This window comes from Callithrix jacchus, chromosome 4 (assembly GCF_049354715.1).
Source record: "Callithrix jacchus isolate 240 chromosome 4, calJac240_pri, whole genome shotgun sequence".
Taxonomy (NCBI): Eukaryota; Metazoa; Chordata; class Mammalia; order Primates; family Cebidae; genus Callithrix; species Callithrix jacchus.
Genome location: NC_133505.1, coordinates 6,263,741 through 6,289,544, shown reverse-complemented (window position 1 = coordinate 6,289,544; position 25,804 = coordinate 6,263,741). Strand labels below are relative to the sequence as shown.

At 47.2% G+C, this 25,804-nt stretch overlaps 1 protein-coding gene across 3 annotated transcripts in view; it reads right to left on the bottom strand.

Annotated features, from left to right (window-relative positions):
- The window catches only part of GPLD1 (glycosylphosphatidylinositol specific phospholipase D1), a 71,618-nt gene that overhangs the window by 15,143 nt on the left and 30,671 nt on the right, over positions 1-25,804 (bottom strand). For 2 of the 3 annotated variants that reach the window (XM_035294769.3, XM_054253685.2), the window contains exons 12-21: positions 25,533-25,598; positions 22,808-22,928; positions 19,387-19,526; positions 15,773-15,959; positions 12,202-12,312; positions 10,287-10,361; positions 10,030-10,186; positions 9,027-9,168; positions 7,985-8,090; positions 7,805-7,898 (exon numbers count right to left, since the gene is read on the bottom strand). In XM_035294769.3, the coding sequence (XP_035150660.3) occupies positions 7,805-7,898; positions 7,985-8,090; positions 9,027-9,168; positions 10,030-10,186; positions 10,287-10,361; positions 12,202-12,312; positions 15,773-15,959; positions 19,387-19,526; positions 22,808-22,928; positions 25,533-25,598 (1,199 nt within the window). The remainder of the gene's footprint in view (positions 1-7,804; positions 7,899-7,984; positions 8,091-9,026; positions 9,169-10,029; positions 10,187-10,286; positions 10,362-12,201; positions 12,313-15,772; positions 15,960-19,386; positions 19,527-22,807; positions 22,929-25,532; positions 25,599-25,804) is intronic. The other variant, XM_035294771.3, reaches the window with a different exon arrangement.

Here is a 25,804-nt window from a genome sequence, read left to right as displayed (position 1 = left end):
ACTGCTGCTATAACACAGAATTCCTTCTGTAATTAACCCTCTATCTACACTGCTACTATAACACAGAATTCCTTCTGTAATTAACCCTCTATCTACACTGCTGCTGTAACACAGAATCCCTTCTGTAATTAACCCTCTATCTACACTGCTGCTGTAACACAGAATTCCTTCTGTAATTAACCCTGTATCTACACTGCTGCTGTAACACAGAATTCCTTCTGTAATTAACCCTCTATCTACACTGCTGCTATAACACAGAATTCCTTCCGTAATTAACCCTCTATCTACACTGCTACTGTAACACAGAATCCCTTCCGTAATTAACCCTCTATCTACACTGCTGCTATAACACAGAATCCCTTCCGTAATTAACCCTCTATCTACACTGCTGCTATAACACAGAATCCCTTCTGTAATTAACCCTCTATCTACACTGCTGCTATAACACAGAATCCCTTCTGTAATTAACCCTCTATCTACACTGCTGCTATAACACAGAATCCCTTCTGTAATTAACCCTCCATCCGCACTGCTGCTATAACACAGAATCCCTTCTGTAATTAACCCTCTATCTACACTGCTGCTGTAACACAGAATCCCTTCTGTAATTAACCCTCTATCCGCACTGCTGCTGTAACACAGAATTCCTTCTGTAATTAACCCTCTATCTACACTGCTGCTGTAACACAGAATCCCTTCTGTAATTAACCCTCCATCCACACTGCTACTATAACACAGAATCCCTTCTGTAATTAACCCTCTATCCACACTGCTGCTATAACACAGAATTCCTTCTGTAATTAACCCTCTATCCACACTGCTGCTATAACACAGAATTCCTTCTGTAATTAACCCTGTATCCACACTGCTGCTATAACACAGAATCCCTTCTGTAATTAACCCTCTATCTACACTGCTGCTGTAACACAGAATCCCTTCTGTAATTAACCCTGTATCCACACTGCTGCTATAACACAGAATCCCTTCTGTAATTAACCCTCTATCTACACTGCTGCTGTAACACAGAATCCCTTCTGTAATTAACCCTCTATCTGCACTGCTACTGTAACACAGAATCCCTTCTGTAATTAACCCTCTATCTACACTGCTGCTGTAACACAGAATCCCTTCTGTAATTAACCCTCTATCTACACTGCTGCTGTAACACAGAATCCCTTCTGTAATTAACCCTGTATCCACACTGCTGCTATAACACAGAATCCCTTCTGTAATTAACCCTCTATCTACACTGCTACTGTAACACAGAATCCCTTCTGTAATTAACCCTCTATCTACACTGCTACTGTAACACAGAATCCCTTCTGTAATTAACCCTCTATCCACACTGCTGCTATAACACAGAATTCCTTCTGTAATTAACCCTCTATCCACACTGCTGCTATAACACAGAATTCCTTCTGTAATTAACCCTGTATCCACACTGCTGCTATAACACAGAATCCCTTCTGTAATTAACCCTCTATCTACACTGCTACTGTAACACAGAATCCCTTCTGTAATTAACCCTCCATCCACACTGCTGCTATAACACAGAATTCCTTCTGTAATTAACCCTCTATCTACACTGCTGCTATAACACAGAATTCCTTCTGTAATTAACCCTCTAGTTAAGGACCATTATCTTTTAGACTCTGTCGTCTTCATTTCTCCCATAAGCACTAGCTCCTAGGGTTATGTTTGGGTTGTGGGGATCGCCAGTATCTTTTAAATTCACACACAAATGTTTTACTTTTCAAGTGGAACTTGTCTTCCTGTGGAGGCAGCAGAAAAAAGTATTGTAAAACACAGGGTGCATCTCACCAGCTCTGCTCTCTTGAAAGCCACAGAAAAGAGGCTCTCATCTTGTAACGTGCTTCATACTTGCATCTCAGAAAAACCGTAAACCTGCCAGGCATGGTGGCTAATGCCTATAATCCCAGCACTTTGGGAGACTGAGGCAGGAAGATCACTTGAGCTCATGAGTTCAAGACCAGCCTGGGTAATGCAGTGAGACTCTTACTACTACAAAAAACAATAGGGCTTGGTGCTATGTGCCTGTAGTCTGAGCTACTCAAGGGGCTGAGGTGGGAGGATCACTTGACCTCAGGAGTTCAAGGTTACAGTGAGCTGTGATCACACCACTGCACTCCAGCCTGAGCAACAGAGCAAGGCCCTATCACTTAAAAAGAAAAATTATCAACTCTAAGTTACTTCATGTCACCAGCTTTCTGGATTACTACAAAAGAGTCAGAACTCCGAAGATGTCAAGAAGACCTTTTTATTTGATCATTATAAAAAGTGTGAAAAATACTCAAAAAAAGAAAAAAGCAGCAGCATCATAATCGAGGTGTGGTGGCACATGCCTGTACTCCCACCTACTTGTGTGCCTGAGATGGGAGGGTCACTTGAGCCCAGAAGTTCATGGCCAGCCTGGGCAACATAGAAAGACTCCATCTCTTTAAAAAAAGAAAGGCATTAAGAAGATTTATACACTATATATATTTCTTTCGGGAGAGGGAGTGAGGCAGGTAGGTAGGCAGATATCTATACACACACATTTTAAACAAAATGGAGATTTTGTGGATTAGAAAATTTTAAATCTGATTCTTTCCACATTTAGGCTATTTCTGGCTTTTTGTTACTGCAGAGAACACAGTCATTCCTCCGTATCCAGGAGGACTGGTTCCAGAGCCTTCCACAGATACCTAAATCCACGGATGCTCGAGTCCCTGATATAAAATGGTGTACTGGCCGGTTGCGGTGGCTCATGGCTGTAATCCCAACCCTTTGCGAAGCCTAGCCAGATGAAGTGTCTGAGGTTAGAGAGTTCGAGATCAGCCTGGCTAACATGGTGAACATAATTTAAAAAAAAAAAAAACTAGGTGTGGTGACGCACACCTGTAGTCCCAGCTACTTCGGAGGCTGAGGCAGGAAAATCACTTGAATCCAGGAGGCAGCGGATGCAGTGAGCCAAGATCATGCCACTGCACTCCAGCCCTGGGAATACAGCAAGACTCTGCTCTCAAAAAAAAAAAAATTAAAAAATGGTGTATTTGTATAACCTATGCACATCCTCTCATAGTTTAAATCATCTCTAGATTATTTATAATAGCTAATCCAATGTAAATACTATGTTGATTGTTATACCATGTTGTTTAGAAAATAAGAAAAAAAATCCTATACATATTCAGAATAGTCAACCATCCATTGTGTTTTCAAATGTTTTCTGCCAATGGTTGGTTGAATCCACAGATATGGATATAGAGGATGAACTGTCTTGTGATAAATATTCTTTCCCACAGTCCTAAATACTTTCCTAGAACAGACACATAGAACTGGTCCATATAGCATCCAAAGGATTGAAAGGATTTAAGGCTGTTGTCATTCTGCAAGCCTCTTTCTATGAAAGGTTTATCAATTTACATTGTACCACCAGTGCCAGGGTGCCCATCTCACCTCAGCCTTGCCATCGCGATTATCTCTTTTATCCTGAAAAACTTCATAGTTATTGCTCAGCACTCTAAAATCTCTACTAAATATTTAAACTGCTACCTGCAGTGGCCACCGTTGACCCAAGGTTCTGAGACAAAGACAGAGGACAGGCTGTCAGGGATGGGACTATCTTAACTAGCTCTGTACACAGTCAGACTCCAGACTAGCGTCCTCAGGCGACGCCCTAAGGAGATTAAGCACGGGCATGGAGGTTCATGCCTGTAATCCCAGCACTTTGGGAGGCCGAGGCAGGCAGATCACCTGAGGTCACGAGTTTGAGACCAGGCTGGCAAACATGGTGAAACCCCGTCTGTACTAAAAACACTGTACTCCAGCTTGGGTGACAGAGACTCCATCTCAAAAAAAAAAAAAATAGATAAAAATTCTCAAATTTAGATTCATCTGTGCCTTACAGCTCTGATTCCCAAACTGAAGTGCTTCAGCAAACTCCCAGAGAGGCTGCAAATCTTTTGAAATTTCAAAGCTAACAGTGACATCTGTCTGGTAACACATGAACTACAAGGTGGAGGCCGGTCAGTTTCGACATGAGAGCCCCGCATTCCTTTCAGTGATGCCACATCTTTACAAATCTGCATGCTCAGGGAAGGTTGTGATCAAATGCAAGCACTATGCAAAAATTGCTGTGGATTAGGAAATGAAGGAAGTTATGTCTCACCTGATTTCAAGCTCAGAAGCTGTGCAGTGCCCAGAGGAGCTAAGTGGTTAAGACAGAAATACAGGGTGTGTGCCCATGTCACCACACAGGGGCTGCATTTAGAAAGGTCCTATGCCTGTTTTCATGTTGTCCTGTCTCTGACTTGAAATTGTCAACAGTTTTTTAACAAGGGGCCCTGCATTTTTATTTGGAATTGGGCCCCACAAATTGTGTGGGTGAAATACAAGTAAAATACAAGTAAAAATGGGAAAATCTGAACAATGCAAGTGGAATATATAAATAACATAGCCTGATTGTGACATTAATGTTATACATGTGTATGTTACATATATAATATACTCGTTATGTATATATATTATAAATTAACATATATGCACATACCAAAGTTATAATTAAACTTTTTTTTACTTTTTTATAAACGTGGTCTCACTCTGCCACCCAGGCTGGAGTGCAGTGATGTGATCACAGCTCACTGCGGCCTTGAACTCCTGAGCTCAAGTGATCTTTCCATCTCAGCCTCTTGAGTAGCTAGAACTACACGTGCACCATCACCATGCTACCATTTTTTTTTTCCTGAAGAGACAGGGTCTCCCTCTATTGCCCAGGCTGGTCTCAAATTCTTGGGCTCAAGCAATCTTCCCAACCTTAGCCTCCTGAGTAGCTAGGACCACAGATGCGTGCCACCACATCTGGCTAATTTTTTAAATTGCTTGTGGAAACAGGGTCTCACTGTGTTGCCCAGACTGGTTTTGAACTGCTGGGCTCCAGTGATCCTCCCGCCTTAACCTTCCAAAGTGCTGCGATTACAGGCATGAGCCACCACACCCAGTCTTCTATTTTGCATTATACTTTGGAATACAAAAAAAAAAAAAAAAAAAATTATCAAGAGAGTAAAGGCACCAAAGCCAAGGAAGTTTGAAAAACTAACTCAGGACACTTGGGTAGAAAGAGTGATGAAGAAAAGAGTGAGTAATGTGTGTTGCAGGAGCCCAGAAATCACTCCCTAGACTCTGAAAAGCAAGAAACGATGCCAAAGCTGTCAGCACTTTTTTGTTGTTTTAATGCTGTGTCCTCAATTCAACGAAAAATTTAGCCATTCCTTTGCCTGATCCACTTTTTTTTTTGAGACTGAGTCTCGCTCTGTGGCCCGGGCTGGAGTGCAATGGCACAATCTCAGCTCACTGCAAATCCACCTCCCAAGTTCAAGCAATTCCTGTGGCTCAGCCTCTTGAGTAGCTGGGATTACAGGCACGTGCCACCACGCCTGGCTAATTTCTGTATTTTTAGTAGAGACGGGGTTTCACCATGTTGGCCAGGCTGGTCTCTAACTCCTGAGCTCAAGTGAACTGCCCGCCTCTGCATCTCAAAGTACCGCGATTACAGGTGTGAGCCTCCACGCCTGGCCTCCGTGATTACAGGTGTGAGCCTCCGCGCCTGGCCTGCCTGATCCGCTTCTGCTTACTACTCAAATCTTTCCCAGATGGCATGAAACAAAAATCTTTCTGAAAAATAGTTTGAAGATATCTAAGAACTTTTAAAAAGATTAGATCCTCTGCTCCAGGAATTCCATCTCCAGGAATCTATCCAAAAAACTCATCAGAAAGGTGGTCAAAGATCAGGTACATGAGTGTTCAATAATTCCCTGTTCACAATAGTGTGAAACTGGATCCAAACCTACAAATCTGGCAACAGGATAATGTTTGTAAATGTTGGCATGAAAAAAAATGCAACACAGATGTCAAAAATCGTGTTTTAGAAGAGTATTTACTAATGTGAGAACGTGCTCAAGATATAAAACAAGTCAAAAAATCAGGCATGACGATACCAAATACAGTATAAGCTTCAGTTTTTAAGTATCTGGGTAAGGGGTGACTTTTTCCTTCTATATAGTTCCCTGTATTTTCACACATTTCCACAGTAAGCATAATTCGCCTTTATAATCTGGGAGGGAATACTCTGGAGTTTTTTTTTTTTTTTTTTTGAGAGACAGAGTCTTGCTCTGTCACCCAGGCTGGACTGTAGTGGTGTGATCTTGGCTCACTGCAACCTCCACCTCCTGGGTTCAAGTGATTCTCCTGCCTCAGCCTCCCAAGTAGCTGAGATTACAGGTGCACGCCACCAAAGCCTGGCTACTTTTTACATTTTTAGTAGAGACGGGGTTTCACCATGTTGGCCACGCTGGTCTCTAACTCCTGACCACGTGATCCGTCTGCCTTGGCCTCCCAAAGTGCTGGGATTACAGGTGTGAGCCACCATGCCCAGTTGGGAATAGTTTTTGTTGTTGTTTTTTTTTTTTTTTTTTTTTTTTTTTTTAAAAAAAGACTCTCTTTCCCAAAGTCAACAGAATAATGGTTTATTAAAATATGTCCTCAGGGCTGGGTACTGTGCATCATGCCTATAATCCCAGCACTTTGGGAGGCCAAGATGGGAGGATTACTTGAGCCCAGGAGTTAGAGACCAGCCTGGCCAACATGGTGAGACCCTGTCTCTATAAAAACAAAATATTAGGACCGGATGCGGTGGCTCAAGCCTGTAATCCCAGCACTTTGGGAGGCCGAGGGGGGTGAATCACGAGGTCAAGAGATCGAGACCATCCTGGTCAACGTGGTGAAACCCCGTCTCTACTAAAAATACAAAAAATTAGCTGGGCATGGTGGCGCGTGCCTGTAATCCCAGCTACTCGGGAGGCTGAGGCAGGAGAATTGCCTGAAGCCAGGAGGCAGAGGTTGCAGTGAGCCGAGATTGCACCATTGCACTCCAGCCTGGGTAACAACAGCGAAACTGTCTCAAAAAATATATATATATAATATAATAAAATAAAACAGACAATGTGGTGGCTGATACATGCCTGTAGTTCTAGCTACTCAAGAGGCTGAGGTGCAAGGATCACGTGAGCCCAGGAGGTCAGGGCTGCCATGAGCCACAACAGCACTGCTGTGCTGCTCTACTACGAGGACCCATCTTTTTTTTCTTTTTTGAGACAGTCTTGCTGTCTTAAAAAACCTATTCCTAGTGAACTGACTTACACAATTTTTCTCTAGCTCCAAGTTCAATGAGATAGGGGCTTTAATACACACTAAGTTACTTTCTTATGTCATTTTCAACAAACCTTTGAAATAGATATTTTATTTTTTTGAGATGAAGCCTTTCTCTGTTGCCCAGGCTGGCGTTCAGTGGCATGATCGTGGCTTGCTGCAACTTCCACCTCCTGGGATCAAGCAATTCTCCTGTCTCAGCCTCTGAGTAGCTGGGGTTACAAGTCTGCACCACCATGCCTGGCTAATTTTTGTATTTTTAGTAGAGACAAGGTTTCACTGTGTTAGCCAGGCTGATATCCAACTCCTGACCTCAAGTGATCTTCCCACCTCAGCCTCCCAAAATGCTGGGATTACAGGTGTGAGCCACTGCAGTGGGCCTAAAATAGATATTGATAATTTCAGTTTTGTAGATGGTGATCTAAAAGTTCTGAGAGGTTAAGTCACTTCCCCAAAGTTACATAAATTGCTATTTATGAAAAAAAAGAAATATTTAAACTTAGATCTATTCGGCTCCAGATCTGGTAACTTTCCTCCAGTAGGACGTGTACAAGGAGCCACATGACTGGGAGGAAGCGGGACGTCGGGGTGCGTGACCTACCGTGTGTCGGGGCCCCAACCAGCAGCACCTGCGTCAGAGTCCCGTTCATCAGCACTCGGCCACTGGACAGGGAAGTACCCAGTTTCCCCATTGCCTGTGAGACACAATAAATCAATACTGTACAGCAGAGAAAGCTTCCCTGGAGTGTCCACCTCACTGTGGGGGGAGGGTTTGCCATACCTTGTCTCCAGAAATGGTAAACCAGCTTTGGCGGTTTGGTGGGAAGTAGCCATACACCCTCCCAAGGCTCTTTTTCTCATCTCGGATGCGTAACAAATGGCCCAGCCTAGAAGGAAAAACACTGGGCTCAGCCGCCAGGGAGCGACACTGAGGGCCGGCCAGGCACGAAGGTGCAAGGGAAGGAAACGCACCTCCCCTGTCCAGGCCTCCCAGCAGGGTCTCTGGCCCTGTGACGGGGACTGTCTGAGTTCATCTCAACATCCAGGCTCTCCAGGTGCCACACCCACCACCCTGCCTTAGAGGTACCTATTGTTACAGACTCAGCTGTGGTCCCCCCAATCCCTATGCTGAAGTCCTAATCCCCAGTATCTCAGATTGTGACTCTATTTGAAGACAGAATCTTTAAGGAGGTGATTAAGTTAAGATGAGGACCCCGATCTAATACAACTGGTATCTTTCAAAGAAGAGGAGAGGCAGGAGGATCACTTGAGGCCAGTTTGAGACCAGCCCGGGCAACATTTCAATACCCCATCCCTACAAAAATGTTCTTAAGAAAAAAAAGTTACGCATGGGCACCCACTTGTAGTCCCAGCTATTCCGGAGGCTCAGGCAGGAGGATCCCTTGAGCCCAGGAGTTTGAGGCTGCCGTAAGTTATGATCACCCACTGCCCTCTGGCCTACGCAACAGAGTGAACCCCACCCCTTCCTCCAAAAAGAACAAAATAGAAATGGGGAATGGGTCACACACAGAGGGAAGACAGCCATCTGCAAGCCGAGGAGAGAGGCCTCAGGAGAAACCGACCCTCTGACCTCAACCTTGATCTTGGACTTCTAGCTTCCAGAACTGAGAGCAAATAATACACTTGCCTATTGTGTTTTTAAATTTCTACGGAGAATTTGCAACCTTGCCCAGAGCCTTGGCTTTTCCTTCAAAGGTCAAGCATTTCCTCGCCCATTTCCCTGCGCCCCACACTCAGTATACTCACAGCAGCAGGTGCCTGCCCCTGTGTTCGTGGGTCCCAGGCCTCAGCAGCAGCCTCACCTGCTGGCATTCCTCCAGGTCGGGCTCCCCACCAGCAGCAAGGTTCTGTTGTCCATGGTGACGCCATGAAGGGAGTATCCCAACCAGGCAAAGTCTTCCTCGCCTCTCACCGTCCAGTCGGCTGCCTCCACGTTCAGGTTTTCTAAAGACAACCCGCCCCTTTTAATACTTTAATTGAGAGGACTACTGGGATGGAAAAAAAGAAAAGGGTCCTTTTTGTAGGCTAATAGAAATGGGTTCACTTTGCTGAGTTTTTGCCGAAAGTCTTATGTGTCCTCATGGGGATCCCAGGACCCCAATGTCAAAAATGAATCTCACACTTCATGAAATGAGAAATACATTTCCAAAGCTTCTGTGGAGCGGAAGATGTTGTTTAAAAAGGCTCTGGGACAGGTGTGGTGGCTCATGCCTCTAATCCCAGCACTTTGGGAGGCCAAGGGGGGCACATCACCTGAGCTCAGGAGTCCAAGACCAGCCCGACCGATATGGTGAAACCCCATGTCTACTAAAAATACAAAAATCAGCTGGGTGTGATGGCAGATGCCTGTAGTCCCAGCTACTCAGGAGGCTGAGAAAGGAGAATTGCTTAAACCCAGGAGGTGGAGGCTGCAGTGAGCCAAGATCGTGCCACTGCACTCCAGCCTAGGTGACAGAGGGACACTCTCTACCCCAAAAAAAAAAAAAAAAAAGGCACAGTCGACAGCACCTCTGAGATGCTTTTGGTGCAAAGCCTCCTTGGTGTTTCTATTTTACATGGAGACGCTATGAGAACAGTCTATTTGCCCTCTCTGGGTCTCTGCCTAGAAGCTGTAGGTCACTTTTTGTATGTTCAATGAATCTATGCACATCACTTGCCAGAACATCTTTTAAGAGTAACCAACTGTGTGAAAATATTGGTGAAATGATGTGGAATACGGACAAAGGACATAAACCTGTGTGCAGGGTAAGTTACTGTACACACACAGCGACCACAGTCTCCACCCGTTCCCCCAGCAGGCACTACCTTTGTCGCTGTGGCTGGGACCAGAATAAAATGCAGCCACGATTCCCCTCTGCTTCCCTCTGCCTGGGGCAAAGGGGGAGCCAATCACCAGATCAGGCTCACTGTCTCCATTCACATCTGCAGCCAGCAGAGTCCAGCCCAAGTTACAGTAGACGTCCTAAAGAAGAAGCCAGGAGAGCACATTTTACCCAGTCCTGGTGGCAGCTAGGATACACTAAGTCCCAGGTTTCTGCACCTGGCTGAAGTGGTCAACATACCTGGCAAGAGATGGTGATGTTAGGGGCAGAAGACATTCTTCCTTGCTTGGAACCAAAGTAGACATACACGGCACCCTAGATAAGGACAGAGAGCAGACAGACGTGAGGCGCTGGTGGTGACCCAAGAACCTTAAATAGCAGCGAGACAGCACGGACTGACTCTGGGTCCAGGCATGGTGGCTGATGCCTATAATCCCAGTACTTTGGGAGGCCAAAGTGGGAACACTGCTTGAGGCCAGGAGTTCAAGACCCGACTGGACAACACAGTGAGATCCTGTGTCCACAAAAAATTGGTGTCTTTTTTGTTTCTTGTCTATTGCCCAGGCCAGAGTGCAATGGGGCAATCTCGGCTCACCGCAGCCTCCGCCTCCACCTCCTTGGTTCAGGCAATTCTCCTGCCTCAGCCTCCCGAGTAGCTGGGATTACAGGTGCGCGCCACCGTGCCCAGCTAATTTTTGTATTTTTAGTAGAGACGGGGTTTCACCATTATGACCAGGATGGTCTCGATCTCTTGACCTCGTGATCCACCCTCCTCGGCCTCCCAAAGTGCTGGGATTACAGGCGTGAGCCACCGCGCCCGGCCCAAAAAATTGTTTTTTAAATTAGAGCGAGACCTTGTCAACTTATCACCACCCTGATGACTAGGAACGTGATGACAGACAGACCCGTCCTCTGCGTTGCTGCTGGGCTGAAAGGAACTTTTTTACGTCTGTCACTTCCATCAGACCATGAGCGTCTGCGTTGCAGAAATAATGCTACTCTCCTCTTTGCCTCCCCAGGGTTTTGCTCAGGATCCTCCACGCCAGTCGTGCAGTACACTTGCAGACTGACTCACTCAGTCCTGTGCCCACCTTGGGCCCAGCAGTTTCGGGATCTCCCATGAAGCCTCCCGGGCTGCAGCCCCTTGTACCCATGGCACCTCTGAATGCCAGCATACCACATGTGTACCATTCGCCTGCCTGAGGATACAGGCTGAGCTGTTTTATTCCGTGTTATCAATCAGTTCCTCTTATACCCTGCCTGTCTCCATCCCCATTCATTCTATGAGCACTTTTTTTTCCCATCATAAGCCACGTACCAGGTACACAATGGCAAATAAGACCAATCTCTGCCCTCCTGAAAAGCGGGCACACAGGTCAGTATGACACTCATGGTAGGAGCTTTAACAGGTGCAAGCACAGGATGCTGTATGTGGACAAAGAAGCATCAGCCTCACCCAGAAAGTTAGATGATACTTTTTGCAAGAAGTGGCATGTCACTCCTAAAGACAGATGTGGGAGAAGACGCTTTTCAAGCAGAGGAAACTGTATGACCAAAGATCACAAAGGGATAGAGCCTGATGAGTTCAGGACGTGACGGGCGCTGGCATGTCTAGAAATGCAGTGTGAGGAGAAGGGCGAGAGGGGAGCCTGAGCAGGGCAGCCGGCAAGCGGGGGCCCATGGCCTCCGTGGTCACACGTGGCTCCCGGATGTGTGGGCCCTGCTATGGTATAAAGCCAGTCCTGTAGACCAGGGCCCAAGATCTCAGCAGGCAACAGGCTTGGATCCAGCATTTGAGGAAAGGTCCAGGGAAGTCACCTCCCTTCTGTGATAACCAGAAACTACAGATAAGCTGGGATTTGTCTCCCTTCACTGGCCTTCAGCATGGTGGGGGAGGAAAAAAAGAACAAAGTACCCAGTGCAACTGGGAAACTACAGGGTCAAAATCAGGCCAGGGAGGCAGCAGGTGCTACAAGATAACTCAAGGTCACAGCCAGAACCCCGTAGGGGCCTGAGATGATCTACTAACAAATGCCCTGTCTGTCACACTGGCTGTCTGCTTTGCTCCAGAAGCTCACCCCACCTCAGGCCTCCCTCAGAGTCCCCTCCCTGCCCACCCCATTCTCCTCCAGCCCTACCCCAGCAGCAGCCTTACTTTGTAGGTGAGCTGGTCGGAGCCCACAGAGGGAGCGCCCACAGCCAGGTCAGGCACGCCATCCTGGTTAAAGTCCAGCACGGCCAAGGCCGAGCCAAACCGACCTGAGGGCTGAAGAGGCACAAGTTTACTTCCCCTAGGCTGAGCCACATCCTTGGAAAGAGCACTTCTGACTCCCAGCGTGCCGAGAGGCCTGGGGAACCCCCATCGCCACCCAGAAGCCAAAGGTGCAGCAAGCTATAACACACATCAGTTAGGGAGCTCTGCCCTAAGCATATTTTCAGCACGTCCGTCTGCCTTAAGAAGCAAAGATGCCAGAAAGTAGACGGTCGAACTCACAAGTTCTAGGTTTGTTGAAAATAGCCTCGTGTATGTTCTGACCCACACTAAGCACCAAACTTATCTTTTAAAGTATCTAAAACAGGCTGGGCACTGTGGCTCATGCCTGTAATCCCAGCATTTCAGGAGACCAAGGCGGGTGGATCACCTGAGGTCGGGAGTTTGAGACCAGCCTGGCCAACATAGTGAAACCCCGTCTCTACTAAAAATACAAAAATTAGCCAGGTGTGGTGGCACATGCCTGAAATCCCAGCTACTCTGGAGGCTGAGGCAGGAGAATCGCTAGAATCTGGGAAGCAGAGGTTGCAGTGAGCCAAGGTCATGCCACTGCACTCCATCCTGGGCAACAGAGCGAGACTCCATCTCGAAAAGAAAAAGTATCTAAAATAATCATACAACATCAGCATCAGTAGCTAACATTTGCTGAATACTCAGGATGCTCCAGAGCCATGCTAACCAAGGTGGGAGCCCCCAGCCAAACAGGACTGTTACATTTAAATTGAAAGGAATTAACATGAATTATAATTAAAAATTCAGTTTCTGGCCCTGCATGGGCATGGTGGTGGGCACCTGTAATCCCAGCTACTTGGGAGGCAGAGGTTGCTGTGAGCTGATATGGCAACACTGCACTCCACCCTGGGCAACAAAACCAAAATTCCAACTCAAAAAAAAAAATACAAATTCAGTTTCTCAGTTGCACTGGCCACATTTCAAATGCTCAAAGCCTGTGTTTTGTGTCTCCTTCACTGGCCAGCACAGCTACGGGACACTCCTGTCAGTGCAGACAGCCCTGCAGGACGGTGCTGCTGTAGACACTGCTCTAAGCTGTTTGAACGGATTAAGGGAGGAACTGTTAGCATCCTTTCACAGCTCACAGATGGAAAACCAGTCTCTTCGGGGACACCCCTATTCACTGGCACGACTTTCTACATCTTTCTTTTCCCACTGTCTGGAATCAGCCTGGACCTGAATGCAATTCATTACCAGATTTCGTAACAATCAATGGCCTTTCACACACAGCTGTGGTTGCCACATAATGCACACATTCAACGACCGAGGTTCATCATTTATTGGCTAATCTCTCCACGCCCGTGGACAATGGCATCTATGAGTACTGCCCTTTCCTATAAGGCAGAAACTTGATAAACAGAACATGTTAGGGCAGGGTGGGAACCAGTAACTGGGGCCCTGCCAGCTGAGGACTGGTTCATTTCATCACCATCCAGCCAGCATTCCGAGAGGAGCGCAGAATTGTAAAGCGGGCAAGGCCTTGAGATACCTATCATCATAAACCGTCCGTCTATCAATGAGGACACAGAGACGCTCATTGCGGTCAGGGCCTCAGGGCAGGGTTCCTATCCCTGGTCCATGCCTTTATCTTGACATCTTTGAAATTACCAAAGGTCATTCGGGGAGGAGGGCATGGAGCCACTGCCTTCCTCACCCAAGTGGTCTTTGAGAGTTTATCACCCACCGGAAGCAGCTGCCTCTCTTACTCCCTGTTCACACGCGCCCAAAGCTTTACACTTTGCACAACAGGAGAAAGGCTTTGTAGAGAAGTAAGAAGCAACTAGATTAGATAGATTTATTTTGGAAATTTTTCATTTGCTGTCAGAAGGCTCTGAAAAATGTTGTCCCTCTGAGACTGTGACCTGATATACTGGCCAGTCCCTCATGTGTACATGTGGGATTCAGAGCTCCTTTCATCAGAGCCTAAACTAGATCATAAACCATTGCATTTATTTTTCAAAGCATGTTCATGGCTGGGCACGGTGGCTCACACCTACAATCCCAGCGCTTTGGGAGGCTGAGGTGGACAGATTGCCTGAGGTCAAGAGTTCAAGACCAGCCTTAGCAATATGGTGAAACCCGGTCTCTACAAAAATTAGCCAGGCATGGCAGTGCACACCTGTAGTCCCAGGTACTTGGGATGCTGAGACGGGAGAATAACTTAAACCCACGAGGCAGAGGTTGTAGTGAGCCAAGGTCACACCACTGCACACCAGCCTGGCCAACAGAGTGAGACTGCATCTCAAAAAAAAAAAAAAAAAAAGCATGTTCAGGTGTGCCATCTTATTTTCTCTAACATCACAGGAAAGGTTACATGGCTTGCCTGGAAGAACCACCCCAATGATTTGACCAGAGGTCTAGGGTTCCTTCCCCTGGCGCTTGACACTCAGAGAATGAAGTGCCAGGCCAGTGTCACCAGAAGCCCCACCCCTGTCAGCGACTAGCAGCAGGGCTCTGCCTCCCCTCCTTATGGCTGCTACAAAAACCAATGCCTCTGCTGTTAGAAACACTTTCCAGGATGCTGGCATTCCTGGGAGGAACTAATGCCTGGACTCCGCGAGGAACGTCTGTCATCACTGCGGGTTTTTTCAGAAGATGAATAACCAGGTAGGACAAAAGAAGGAAATCTAAGGAAAAGTCTGGCGTCTAGTTAATAGTGATGTATCAGTGTTGTTTTTATTTTTAATTTCTGACAAGTATACCATAATTACGTAAGATGTTAACAGAGGGGAAAATGAGCAAACAGTACTTGGGAACTCTCTGAACTATCTTTATATCATTTCTGTGAATCTAAAATTCTGGCCGGGCGCGGGGACTCGTGCCTGTAATCCCAGCGCTTTGGGAGGCCAAGGCAGGTGGGTTACCTGAGGTCAGGAGTTTCAGATCAGCCTGGCCAACACAGTGAAACTCCATCTCTACTAAAAATACAAAAATTAGCCAGGCATGGTGGTGTACGCCTGTAGTCCCAGCTTCTCGGTGAGGCAGGAGAATTGCTTGAACCTGGGAGGTGCAAGTTGCAAAGAGCAGAGATCGCACCACTGCACTCCAGCCTGGGTGACAGAGCAAGTGACTCCATCTCGAAAATAAATAAAATGCTTAAAAGTTTTGTAAACATATACATTGTGTGTGTGTGTGTGTGTGTGTGTGTGTGTGTGTGTGTGTGTGAGAAGAGCTTCTATATTATCAAGAAATCACATCCCAACTGGCCATGCAAAGCATTTCTCAATAGCACGTGTGTTTTTGGAAGGTATTAGAGCAATGACAGAACAACAAATGATGTGAACATAGTTTTAAAAATAAAAAGTGATTTGCAATTGTACACTACCAGCTGTTTGTTACCGTAATTATTCTTGTTACTAGTTACTCATCCTGGAGAATCTGCCACAAAATGCAAGCAGTGGCTACTGAGCGCTAGAAGAGAAAGTGTGAGATGGTGGCTCACCTGGAAGCCTTCAAGGATCCCATGCGCCTCCTGGTCCAGGTCCAGGTCGATGGGCGGCAGGCCCAGGTCACCACCATAGAGGAGGTACACACGCCCGACATGGACGTGGCCAGGGCGGCTGTAGCCTGGTGCACCCACCATGAGGTCGCCATGCCCATCCTGGTTGAGGTCAGCTGAGGTCATTGCCCTTAGAGAAGTGAAGGGACCCACCATGGTGCACACTGAGCACGAGGGGTGAAGCTATCTCCTGCTTCTTTCCTTTCTACAGCCCAGTGCACTAACTTCCTCTCACTGACTTTCCTTTCTACAGCCCAGTGCGCTAACTTCCTCTCACTGACTTTCCTTTCTACAGCCCAGTGCGCTAACTTCCTCTCACTGACTTTCCTTTCTACAGCCCAGTGCGCTGACTTCCTCTCACTGACTTTCCTTTCTACAGCCCAGTGCGCTAACTTCCTCTCACTGACTTTCCTTTCTACAGCCCAGTGCGCCAACTTCCTCTGACTTTCCTTTCTACAGCCCAGTGCGCTAACTTCCTCACTGACTTTCCTTTCTACAGCCCAGTGCGCTAACTTCCTCTCACTGACTTTCCTTTCTACAGCCCAGTGCGCTAACTTCCTCTCACTGACTTTCCTTTCTACAGCCCAGTGCGCTGACTTCCTCTCACTTTCCTTTCTACAGCCCAGTGCGCTAACTTCCTCACTGACTTTCCTTTCTACAGCCCAGTGCGCTAACTTCCTCACTGACTTTCCTTTCTACAGCCCAGTGCGCTAACTTCCTCTCACTGACTTTCCTTTCTACAGCCCAGTGCGCTAACTTCCTCACTGACTTTCCTTTCTACAGCCCAGTGCGCTGACTTCCTCACTGACTTTCCTTTCTACAGCCCAGTGCGCTGACTTCCTCTCACTGACTTTCCTTTCTACAGCCCAGTGCGCTGACTTCCTCTCACTGACTTTCCTTTCTACAGCCCAGTGCGCTGACTTCCTCACTGACTTTCCTTTCTACAGCCCAGTGCGCTGACTTCCTCTCACTGACTTTCCTTTCTACAGCCCAGTGCGCTGACTTCCTCACTGACTTTCCTTTCTACAGCCCAGTGCGCTGACTTCCCCTCACTGACTTTCCTTTCTACAGCCCAGTGCGCTGACTTCCCCTCACTGACTTTCCTTTCTACAGCCCAGTGCGCTGACTTCCCCTCACTGACTTTCCTTTCTACAGCCCAGTGCGCTGACTTCCCCTCACTGACTTTCCTTTCTACAGCCCAGTGCGCTGACTTCCCCTCACTGACTTTCCTTTCTACAGCCCAGTGCGCTGACTTCCCCTCACTGACTTTCCTTTCTACAGCCCAGTGCGCTGACTTCCCCTCACTGACTTTCCTTTCTACAGCCCAGTGCGCTGACTTCCCCTCACTGACTTTCCTTTCTACAGCCCAGTGCGCTGACTTCCCCTCACTGACTTTCCTTTCTACAGCCCAGTGCGCTGACTTCCTCTCACTGACTTTCCTTTCTACAGCCCAGTGCGCTGACTTCCTCTCACTGACTTTCCTTTCTACAGCCCAGTGCGCTGACTTCCTCTCACTGACTTTCCTTTCTACAGCCCAGTGCGCTGACTTCCTCTCACTGACTTTCCTTTCTACAGCCCAGTGCGCTGACTTCCTCTCACTGACTTTCCTTTCTACAGCCCAGTGCGCTAACTTCCTCTCACTGACTTTTCCACCCTGTGTGGACTGTTGTGAATATTTGCTTCTGAGGTTGTGCTGTTTGTGTGATTCAGCATCATTCTTTTAGGGGAAAAATACAATAAAAATGGACAAATGAAGACCCCTGAGCATTTCGGGACCATATAACCTGTGAGGATGAAAAGTGTCCTCATGAAGCTTCCCGTCTTACATGTCAAACCAGGGCTTGCCTGAGAGCACCAGCCCAGCCCCTCCAGCCACGGCGCAGGCTGCTTTCTGGTCTGCTCAACTCTTATCAGTGTGTTGCCTGATCAAAGACAAGCCTGTGTGAAATGCACTATGCTTCTACCATCGCCACACAGGCAACTGCTACTGGGCCGATCAAGTGTCCAACATGTGTAGCAGAGGTTCCTAGATGAGATGCCACCAGCCACCAGTTACAGAGCTGGGTAAGCCGAGCCAAAGGTTCGGGTGCCGCCAATGGGGCTGGAAAGACTGGTGTTTATTCTAGGTCTTATCGCCACATAAAGAACAAATGGCAGAACAAAGGAAGAAGGCAAGAGCACTTGTTTAAGGCCATGATGGCTGGTGGGAGTCGCAGGCATGCCGGGCGTCCGCTGCTGTTCTCTGCACTCTGGAGGCTCAGTGCTGGCCAGTAGTGGCCCTAGGGATGTCGCTGTGGCTGGCTGTCCTTGTGTGGCTGCCAGCCCAGCAGGAGGCCTTTTGGATCTTGCAGGAAGGTGGCCAAGAAGAGCCATTACTCACAAGTGAACAACCAGCGAAGACAGCATTCACCTCCCTGTCTCCCGCACTAGAGCTGAATGCACAGAGGCCCGGAAAGGAAGGGCTGTCAGGAAACTGTGCCAAGGGAAGGCAATGCCCTTTGGAATTCAGGGGTGTGATTTTTTTTTTAAAAAAGCCTTCATTCAACCTCCAGAAAACAGTCACTTGTAGGTACTTGGGCTCAGTTTTGCATGTTGTTGCTGTTTTGTTTTTATTTTATTCATTTATGGGGGGCTTAGTTTTGGTTGATTTTAAAATCAGAGGAATTCTTAACATTCTCTTTATAAAACTATCACGGTATATCAGCTTTTAACATATGAAGTTAAAAGACTTAAATCACTACAACAGCTATCTGCTTAAATCCTTCTAATGTTATTAGGTTACAAAAGAAATCTGTAACAATGTATCTCCAAGAACATCAGAGCTTTGCAAAAATTCCATGAAATAAACCTTTAGTGTTGTGATTTAGTAAACCAAAACATCCTTGTATTTAAACACATTTGACCAAATTTAAGGAGATAATTTCGTTGTTACAGTAACTTAACCCTTACATTAATGCTTTTGGCCAGGCACAGTGGCTCATGCCTGTAATCCCAGCACTTTGGGAGGCTGAGGCAGATGGATCACTTGGCCCAGGGGTTTGAGACCAGCCTGGGTAACAATGCAAAATCCCGTCTCTAGTATAGAAAACAGAATTTTAAAAATCAAATACATTAATGCTTTTGTTGATGATGAATTGATTGGCAAACAAGGTGCTAACAAGTGCCATTTAAAACAGTTGCAGAGGGCTGGGCGCTGTGACTCATGCCTAATCCCAGGACCTTGGTAGGCTGAGGTGGGCGGATCACTCCAGCCCAGGAGTTCCAGATGAGCTTGGCCAACATGGTGAAACGTCCTCTCTACTAAAAATGCAAACATTAGCCAGGCGTGGTGGCGCATGCCTCTAATCCCAGCTACTCGGGAGGCTGAGGCAGAAACACCTTGAACCTGGGAGGTGGAGGTTGCAGTGAGCCGAGATCACACCACTGCACTCCAGCCTGGGCGACAAAGCAAGACTCTGTCTCAAAAATAAAATAAAATGAAATTTAAAAACAGATGCATAATGACTGAATAAAAATACTGAGGAAAACATTCACAAGTGAGATAAACTTAAACGTACCAGCCAAGCCTTGCATAAGGAAGTGACAAGTAGTAAGATGCCAAGGGGCTGGAGACGTGCTTCTGCGACGGCCGAGAGTCACCTGTGAACAAGGTCCTGATGTTTCTTTCCAACGCCTTGTACATAAAGGACATAGAATCCTGAAATAAAAGAATCAGACAGTAAAGACACAGGGCATCCTCAACAAAGCTACTGTTTCCTATCCAAAGAATTGGATGTGTATGAAGGAAGTGAGTTCTTACAAGTGCTAAACAATGAACATTAGTTCCTATCAGCGAGTAAGATCACGTCGGACAGGGAGTTAGGATAGTGCCTTATGCTGATGCTCAGGGATGGGAGAGTTACAGCCTGAGAGGTGCGGACCAGCATGAGGAGAAAGAATTCTCGCTCTGTCACCCAGGCTGGAGGACTGTGGTGTAATCTCAGCTCACTGCAACCTCTGCCTCCTAGATTCCAGCAATTCTCCTGCCTCAGCCTCCCTGGTAGCTGGGATTACAGGTGCACACCACCACACCCAGCTAATTTATGTATTTTAGTAGAGATGGGGTTTCACCATGTCGGCCAGGCAGGTCTCAAATTCCTGACCTTAAGCAAGCAAGCCACCTGCCTTGGCCCCGCAAAGTGCTGGGATCACAGGCGTGAGCCACTGTGCCCAGTAGACTAAAATTTTTTAAGACAAGTCTGGCCAGGTGCAGTGGCTCACACCTGTAATCCCAGCACTTTAGGAGGCTGAGACAAGAGCCTAGGAGTTTGAGACCAGCCTGGGCAACATGGTGAACCCCCATCTTGACAAAAACATACAAAAAATTAGCCGGGTATGGTGGAGCATACCTGTAATCCAACTACTCAGAAGACTGAAATGGGAGGATCACCTACGCCCAGAGATTCGAGGTTGCAGTGAGCAGAGATCCCGTCACCGCACTCCAGCCTGAGCAACAGAATGAGACCCTGCCTCAACAACAACAAAGACTAGTCCTTTCAGTCTACAGCTAGAATCCTATTTGTGTATATATGTACTTTTTAAACCAACTGGAGTAACACCAGGATGCCAAAGATATCCTCCAAATCACACCCCAGTTGAGATGTGGCTGTATTTGCTGCCAGGCATGAGAGGTCACATGCACAGTGCCAGGAGCCATATACCAGAGAATTAGGGGGACAGCAAGCCCCTCAGCTTGGGTTGCTGAACTCTTCTTAATATGCTTACTACAGAGGCAACCCCACAAACTAGAGTCACCCTGAGCAAGCTGGCCAGATACTAGATCCACCCAAGTTAAGGGGACACAACTCTGCATCTACCCAAGAGTGACATGAGACCAAACACAGCATCCTGGGTTTGCTCCAAGCAGAGCACAGTTGGCTCACAGCATTAAGGCAGCCCAGACGGCACAGGCTGAAGGAAAGCAAAGGCTCTGTGGCTCTTTCAGGCATGACTATGCCTTCTGCTTTGCCCACTCTAATCTCGCTGGCAGGCCATGCATAGATTGCCTCATCCTAAAGCCCAGCTCTGACTTGCTCATTCATCCAGGAAGCAATTAATCAACTCCTACTGTATGCCAGGCACCATGACATAAATTCCCTTCTTAGACAATTCATTTCTTTTCAAAGGAGAAAATCCAAATATGCAAGACAAAATGACATGTGCTTTGATAGAGGTTCCCCCGGTCTGGAACCAGCAACATCATCTAAAGAGGCCAGGGCAAAATTAAAATGTGCAGCCTTTTGTTAACAAATTCTTAACGCCGGGTGCGGTGGCTCACACCTGTAATCCCAGCACTTTGGGAGGCCGAGCCTGGTGGATCACCTGAGGTCAGGAGTGCCAGACCAGCCTGGCCAACATGATAAAACCTTATCTCTACTAAAAATACAAAAAGTAGCCAGTCACGGTGGTGGGCGCCTGCAATCCCAGCTACTCAGGAGGCTGAGGCAGGAGAACTGTCTGAACCCAGGAGGCAGAGGTAGCAGTGAGCTGAGATGACGCCACTACACTCCAGCTGGGTTACAGAGCCAGACTCCATCTCAAAAACAAACCAACAAAAATATTCTTTAAGAATTTTAAGGCAGTGACAGCGGAGCATTCAATCTAAACCAGGCCCGTCCCCGATTCCCAGAGACCCCGTTCGCAAAGGTGTCAGGAGGAGGGTGTAGACATCAGGAGCCACCACAGTCCAGTGCCTACTTCGCTTCCTAAGCCTCTCCCAGTAGCTCGTATCCCTTGTCCTGTGCTCCAGGCAAGTAACACTGCTCACATTTCCCAACACCTACAACTTCCCCAACCCACAAACAAACGTTCTGTCACTGATGAAATACTATCCAGTGCCCAAGGCCTAACTCCAGTGTCGCCTCCTGCAAGAACCCTTCTCTGTCTGACAGCTTTCAAGGTGAAGCTTTTCTCCCTTTGTTTTTTGTGAGACAGGGTCTCACCGTAGCACTCGGGCTGCAGTGCAGTGGTGCAACCTCAGCTCACAGCAACCTCTGCCCTCCAGGGTCAAGCAATCCTCCCACCTCAGCCTCCCTAATAGCCGGGATTACAAGTGCACACCACCATGCCCACCTACTTTTTTGGTATTTTTTTGCAGAGACAAGGTCTCATTGTGTTCCCCAGGCTGGTCTCAAACTCCTGAGCTCAAGCGACCCACCTGCCTCAGCCACTTAAAGTGCTGAGATTCCCAGCGTGAGCCACGACGCCCCCACTCTTCGCCATCTAGCGAGCCCTCACCTCGCCGTTTGCTAGTCTGCACTTGGAGTCTGCTCACACCATGGTTAGTTTTGGATTTGTCACTCCTTTTAGATTCGTATTTTCTAAGGGTCAGAGTTCATCTGTCTTTCATTTGCTATCCCCCCAGTAGAGTGCCTTCACTTAATAGGTAGCTTCATTGATGGATTTCACACAGAATGGGGCTATGCACAGGGAGCCTTCAACACTGCAAACGTCCCCGGGACTAAGGCCAAAGCAGGACTGGCCTGGGGGCCCAGGGTCATCTTGACTTGACAGAGACCACTGAGGAGCAGACTCAGGGCATCTCCAGAACAAACCACATACGGATGCCAAAAGTATCTGCTGGCCTGGCACATGTCTAAGCCCAGGCTGGAGTGCGGTGGCATGATCGATAGCTCACTGCAGCCTCGAACTCCTGGGCCCAAGCGATCCTCCTGCCTTAGCCTCCGAGTAGCTGTGACTACAGGCACAGCCGTCACATCCAGCTAATTTATTTATTTTTTGTAGAGACAGGGCCTAGCTATGTTGCCCAGATAAGTCTCAAATTCCTGGCATCAAGTGATCCTCGCATCTCAGCCTCCCAGCCACCACCCCCCACCACAGGTAACTTTCAGTGTACAAGTAAATACCCAGGGACTCTGTAAAACAAGACATCACAAGCAGCAGCATTCCTTTTTCTCAACCTGAGCAGAAAATTCTTACCGGGGTCCAGGAATCTACACTGAAGAACACTCCTCTTTCAGTATAGTTTATAGTATTCTCAGTATTTTTAGTTAGGGATGTAGTGAAATTCCTGTGAAAATCATTTTTCTGCTTTTTCGAGCTGTGGAGGACAAAGAGGAACAAACTGGTTAAACTGAGAAAATGATTAACCCCTGACAAACCGAGCTGAAGAATCCAGTCATGTTAATCACAGGTTGAAAGTACAGAATCGAATCCCAGCACTTTGGGAGGCCGAGGCGGGTGGATCACGAGGTCAAGAGATCGAGACCAGCCTGGTCAACAAGGTGAAACCCCGTCTCTACTAAAAATACAAAAATTAGCTGGGCATGGTGGTGCATGCCTGTAATCCCAGCTACTCGGGAGGCTGAGGCAGGAGAATTGCTTGAACCCAGAAGGCGGAGGTAGCAGTGAGCCGAGATCCCGCCACTGCACTGCAGTATGGGTAATAAGAGCGAAACTGTCTCAAAAAAAAAAAAAAAAAAAAAATACAGAATTGTAACATCGGAAGGCCGAAGGAGCAATACACACAGTCTAATTTTAGAAAAGCCTTCATTTCACAAAATCTGTTAGTAAATACATTTCTAAGGCCTAAAAGCCTATCCTTAAAAAAAATTTTCATATAATCTCAGACCTCTACAGTAGGAGTCAAAGGCCTCAATTCTTTCCAGACTGTGAAAAAATTAAAGGTATTTCAGTATTTCACATAAAAGGGTAAGAAACAGATATCAGCTGGTGGGGAACTGGTATAGTTTTTGTTTGAGAGTCTTGCTCTGTCCCCCAGCCCAGAGTGCAGTGGTGATCTCGGCCCACTGCTACCTCTGGGTTCAAGCAATTCTCCTGCCTCAGCCTCCCAAGTTGCCTGGGAGTACAGGCACGCACCACCACACCCGGCTAATTTTTTTTTTTTTTAAATAGAGACAGAGTTTCGCCATGTTGGCCAGGCTGGTCTCAAAAGTGCTGGGATTACAGGTGAGAGCCACCGACCCAGCTGGTATACTGATTTATCTACAAAGACATGCTAGAATTGAAGATAAAAATACATTTTCACATTTACAGATGTCAACCAGCCATAAAGCAGAGGACTGGAGGACTTGGAGAAGCTTCCGAAATTACAGAAGCAGGGAGTAGACCAAAGCCGTAAGCGACGGGGCCCTGGGCAAGCCACCAGCTAGTGTCATGGCTCTGGCAACCTGCAGGTGGAAAGCCTAATCTAAAGGTGTTCAATGTGATTAACAAACAGAATTTTGTGAAAGGAATGGCTTGCTAGAAAAAAACGAACTCACCCAATTCAAATAAAACAAACGAAGACTTCACTGAAACCTTTCTGTGTGATTTTTGTTCCAAGTGCTAAGTTCATTCTACTCAGCACCTTTCATTGAAATACTCTATTTTTTAGTATCCCACTCTTGATCATCCTTAAATACCTCAGTTAAGCCACCACTTCTTCAAGGAGAGCTCTCCCATGCCCATGACACGAGGCCCTGTCACAAATCCCCACAATGCCTTGCATTTTTCTTCCTAACACTTAACGATGGCCACAATTACTCGTTCAGTGCCCTGAACGATTTCTACCTGCCAGGCCGTATGCCTGAGAGCAAGAACCATTTCCGTCTTGTTCACGGTGGTATCTCTAGTGTCCGGCAGTTCCTGGCACCTACTGATGACTATTTTATGATTTGTATTATTGTTATATTAATATACATCTATTAACAACATGATTCAATGAATGCATACATGACTGGTGGCTGTGCTCTACTCCAGCAGGAAATACCATTTCCTAAAATACGAGGTGGGCCAGGCATGGTGGCTCATGCCTGTAATCCCAGCACTGTGGTGGCGCGCACCTATAGTCCCAGCTATTCGGGAGGCTTAGGTAGGAGAATCACTTGAATCTGGGAGGTGGAGGTTGCAGTGAGCCAAGATAGTGCCACTGCACTCCAGCCTGGAGACAGAGCAACACTCCACCTCAAAAAGAGAAAGAAAGAAAAAAACCAGACCTCTGGCCCTTACTACAGAGGGCTTCTCCCCACACTGTCTCATTGATAAACACATTTTCATGGTGAAATCTGGGTGAAGCACATGAGTACGACAATAATATTGACAGTTGTAATACTAACTCCATTTCCATTTTCTTTTTTTCAGACAGGGTCTAACTCTCCCCGTTGCCCAGGCTGGAGTGTACTGGCGTGGTCTCGGCTCACTGCAGTCTCAACCTCCTAGGCTCAAGCAATCCTCCCGCCTCAGCCTCCCGAGTAGCTGGGACTACAGGCACACACCACCACACCTGGCTAATTTTCTTCATTTTTTGTAGATACAGGGCTCTCCCTATGTTGCCAAGGCTGGTCCTGAACACCCGGACTTAAGGGATCCTCCTGTCTCAGCCTCCCAGAGTGCTGGGATTACAGGTATGGGCCACTGTGCCCAGCTACCACCACTTAATGAGCAACTCACTCTGTGCTAATTGCTTTACATCCACCATTGCATAATTCTGGGAGTGTTGAAGCGTTTTTTCCGTTTTGCAAAAGGAGGAAGCTACGGCTCCAAAATTCAAGCAGCTCGTTTAAAAATCACACAGCTGTAAGTGGCAAATCTGGAATTTGAACCTGCAACGGTGTCTCTACATGTCCCCTGTTCTCAGCCTCTACAGGGCACCCCCTCCAGATGAGATGTACTCTTTCTATGAATAATTTTGGAATCCACTTACCCCTGGGTGTGGTTTTGCTGGCCGCCACATGCAATGAACAGAGGGTTCTCAGGTAGGCTGCAGTCACTGGGGAAATAGTCAAATGAGTTAGGCATCTGTCTACTTCCTCACGAGCATGAATTTCACCAAGAATCGGGCATGTGCTTCAACCACCTCCCAAACGTTTGAGGTGTTCATTATTGCCGGGCACGGTGGCTCATGCCTGTAATCCTAGCACTTTGGGAGGCCAAGGTGGGTGGATCACCTGAGGTCAGGAGTTCAAGACCAGCCTG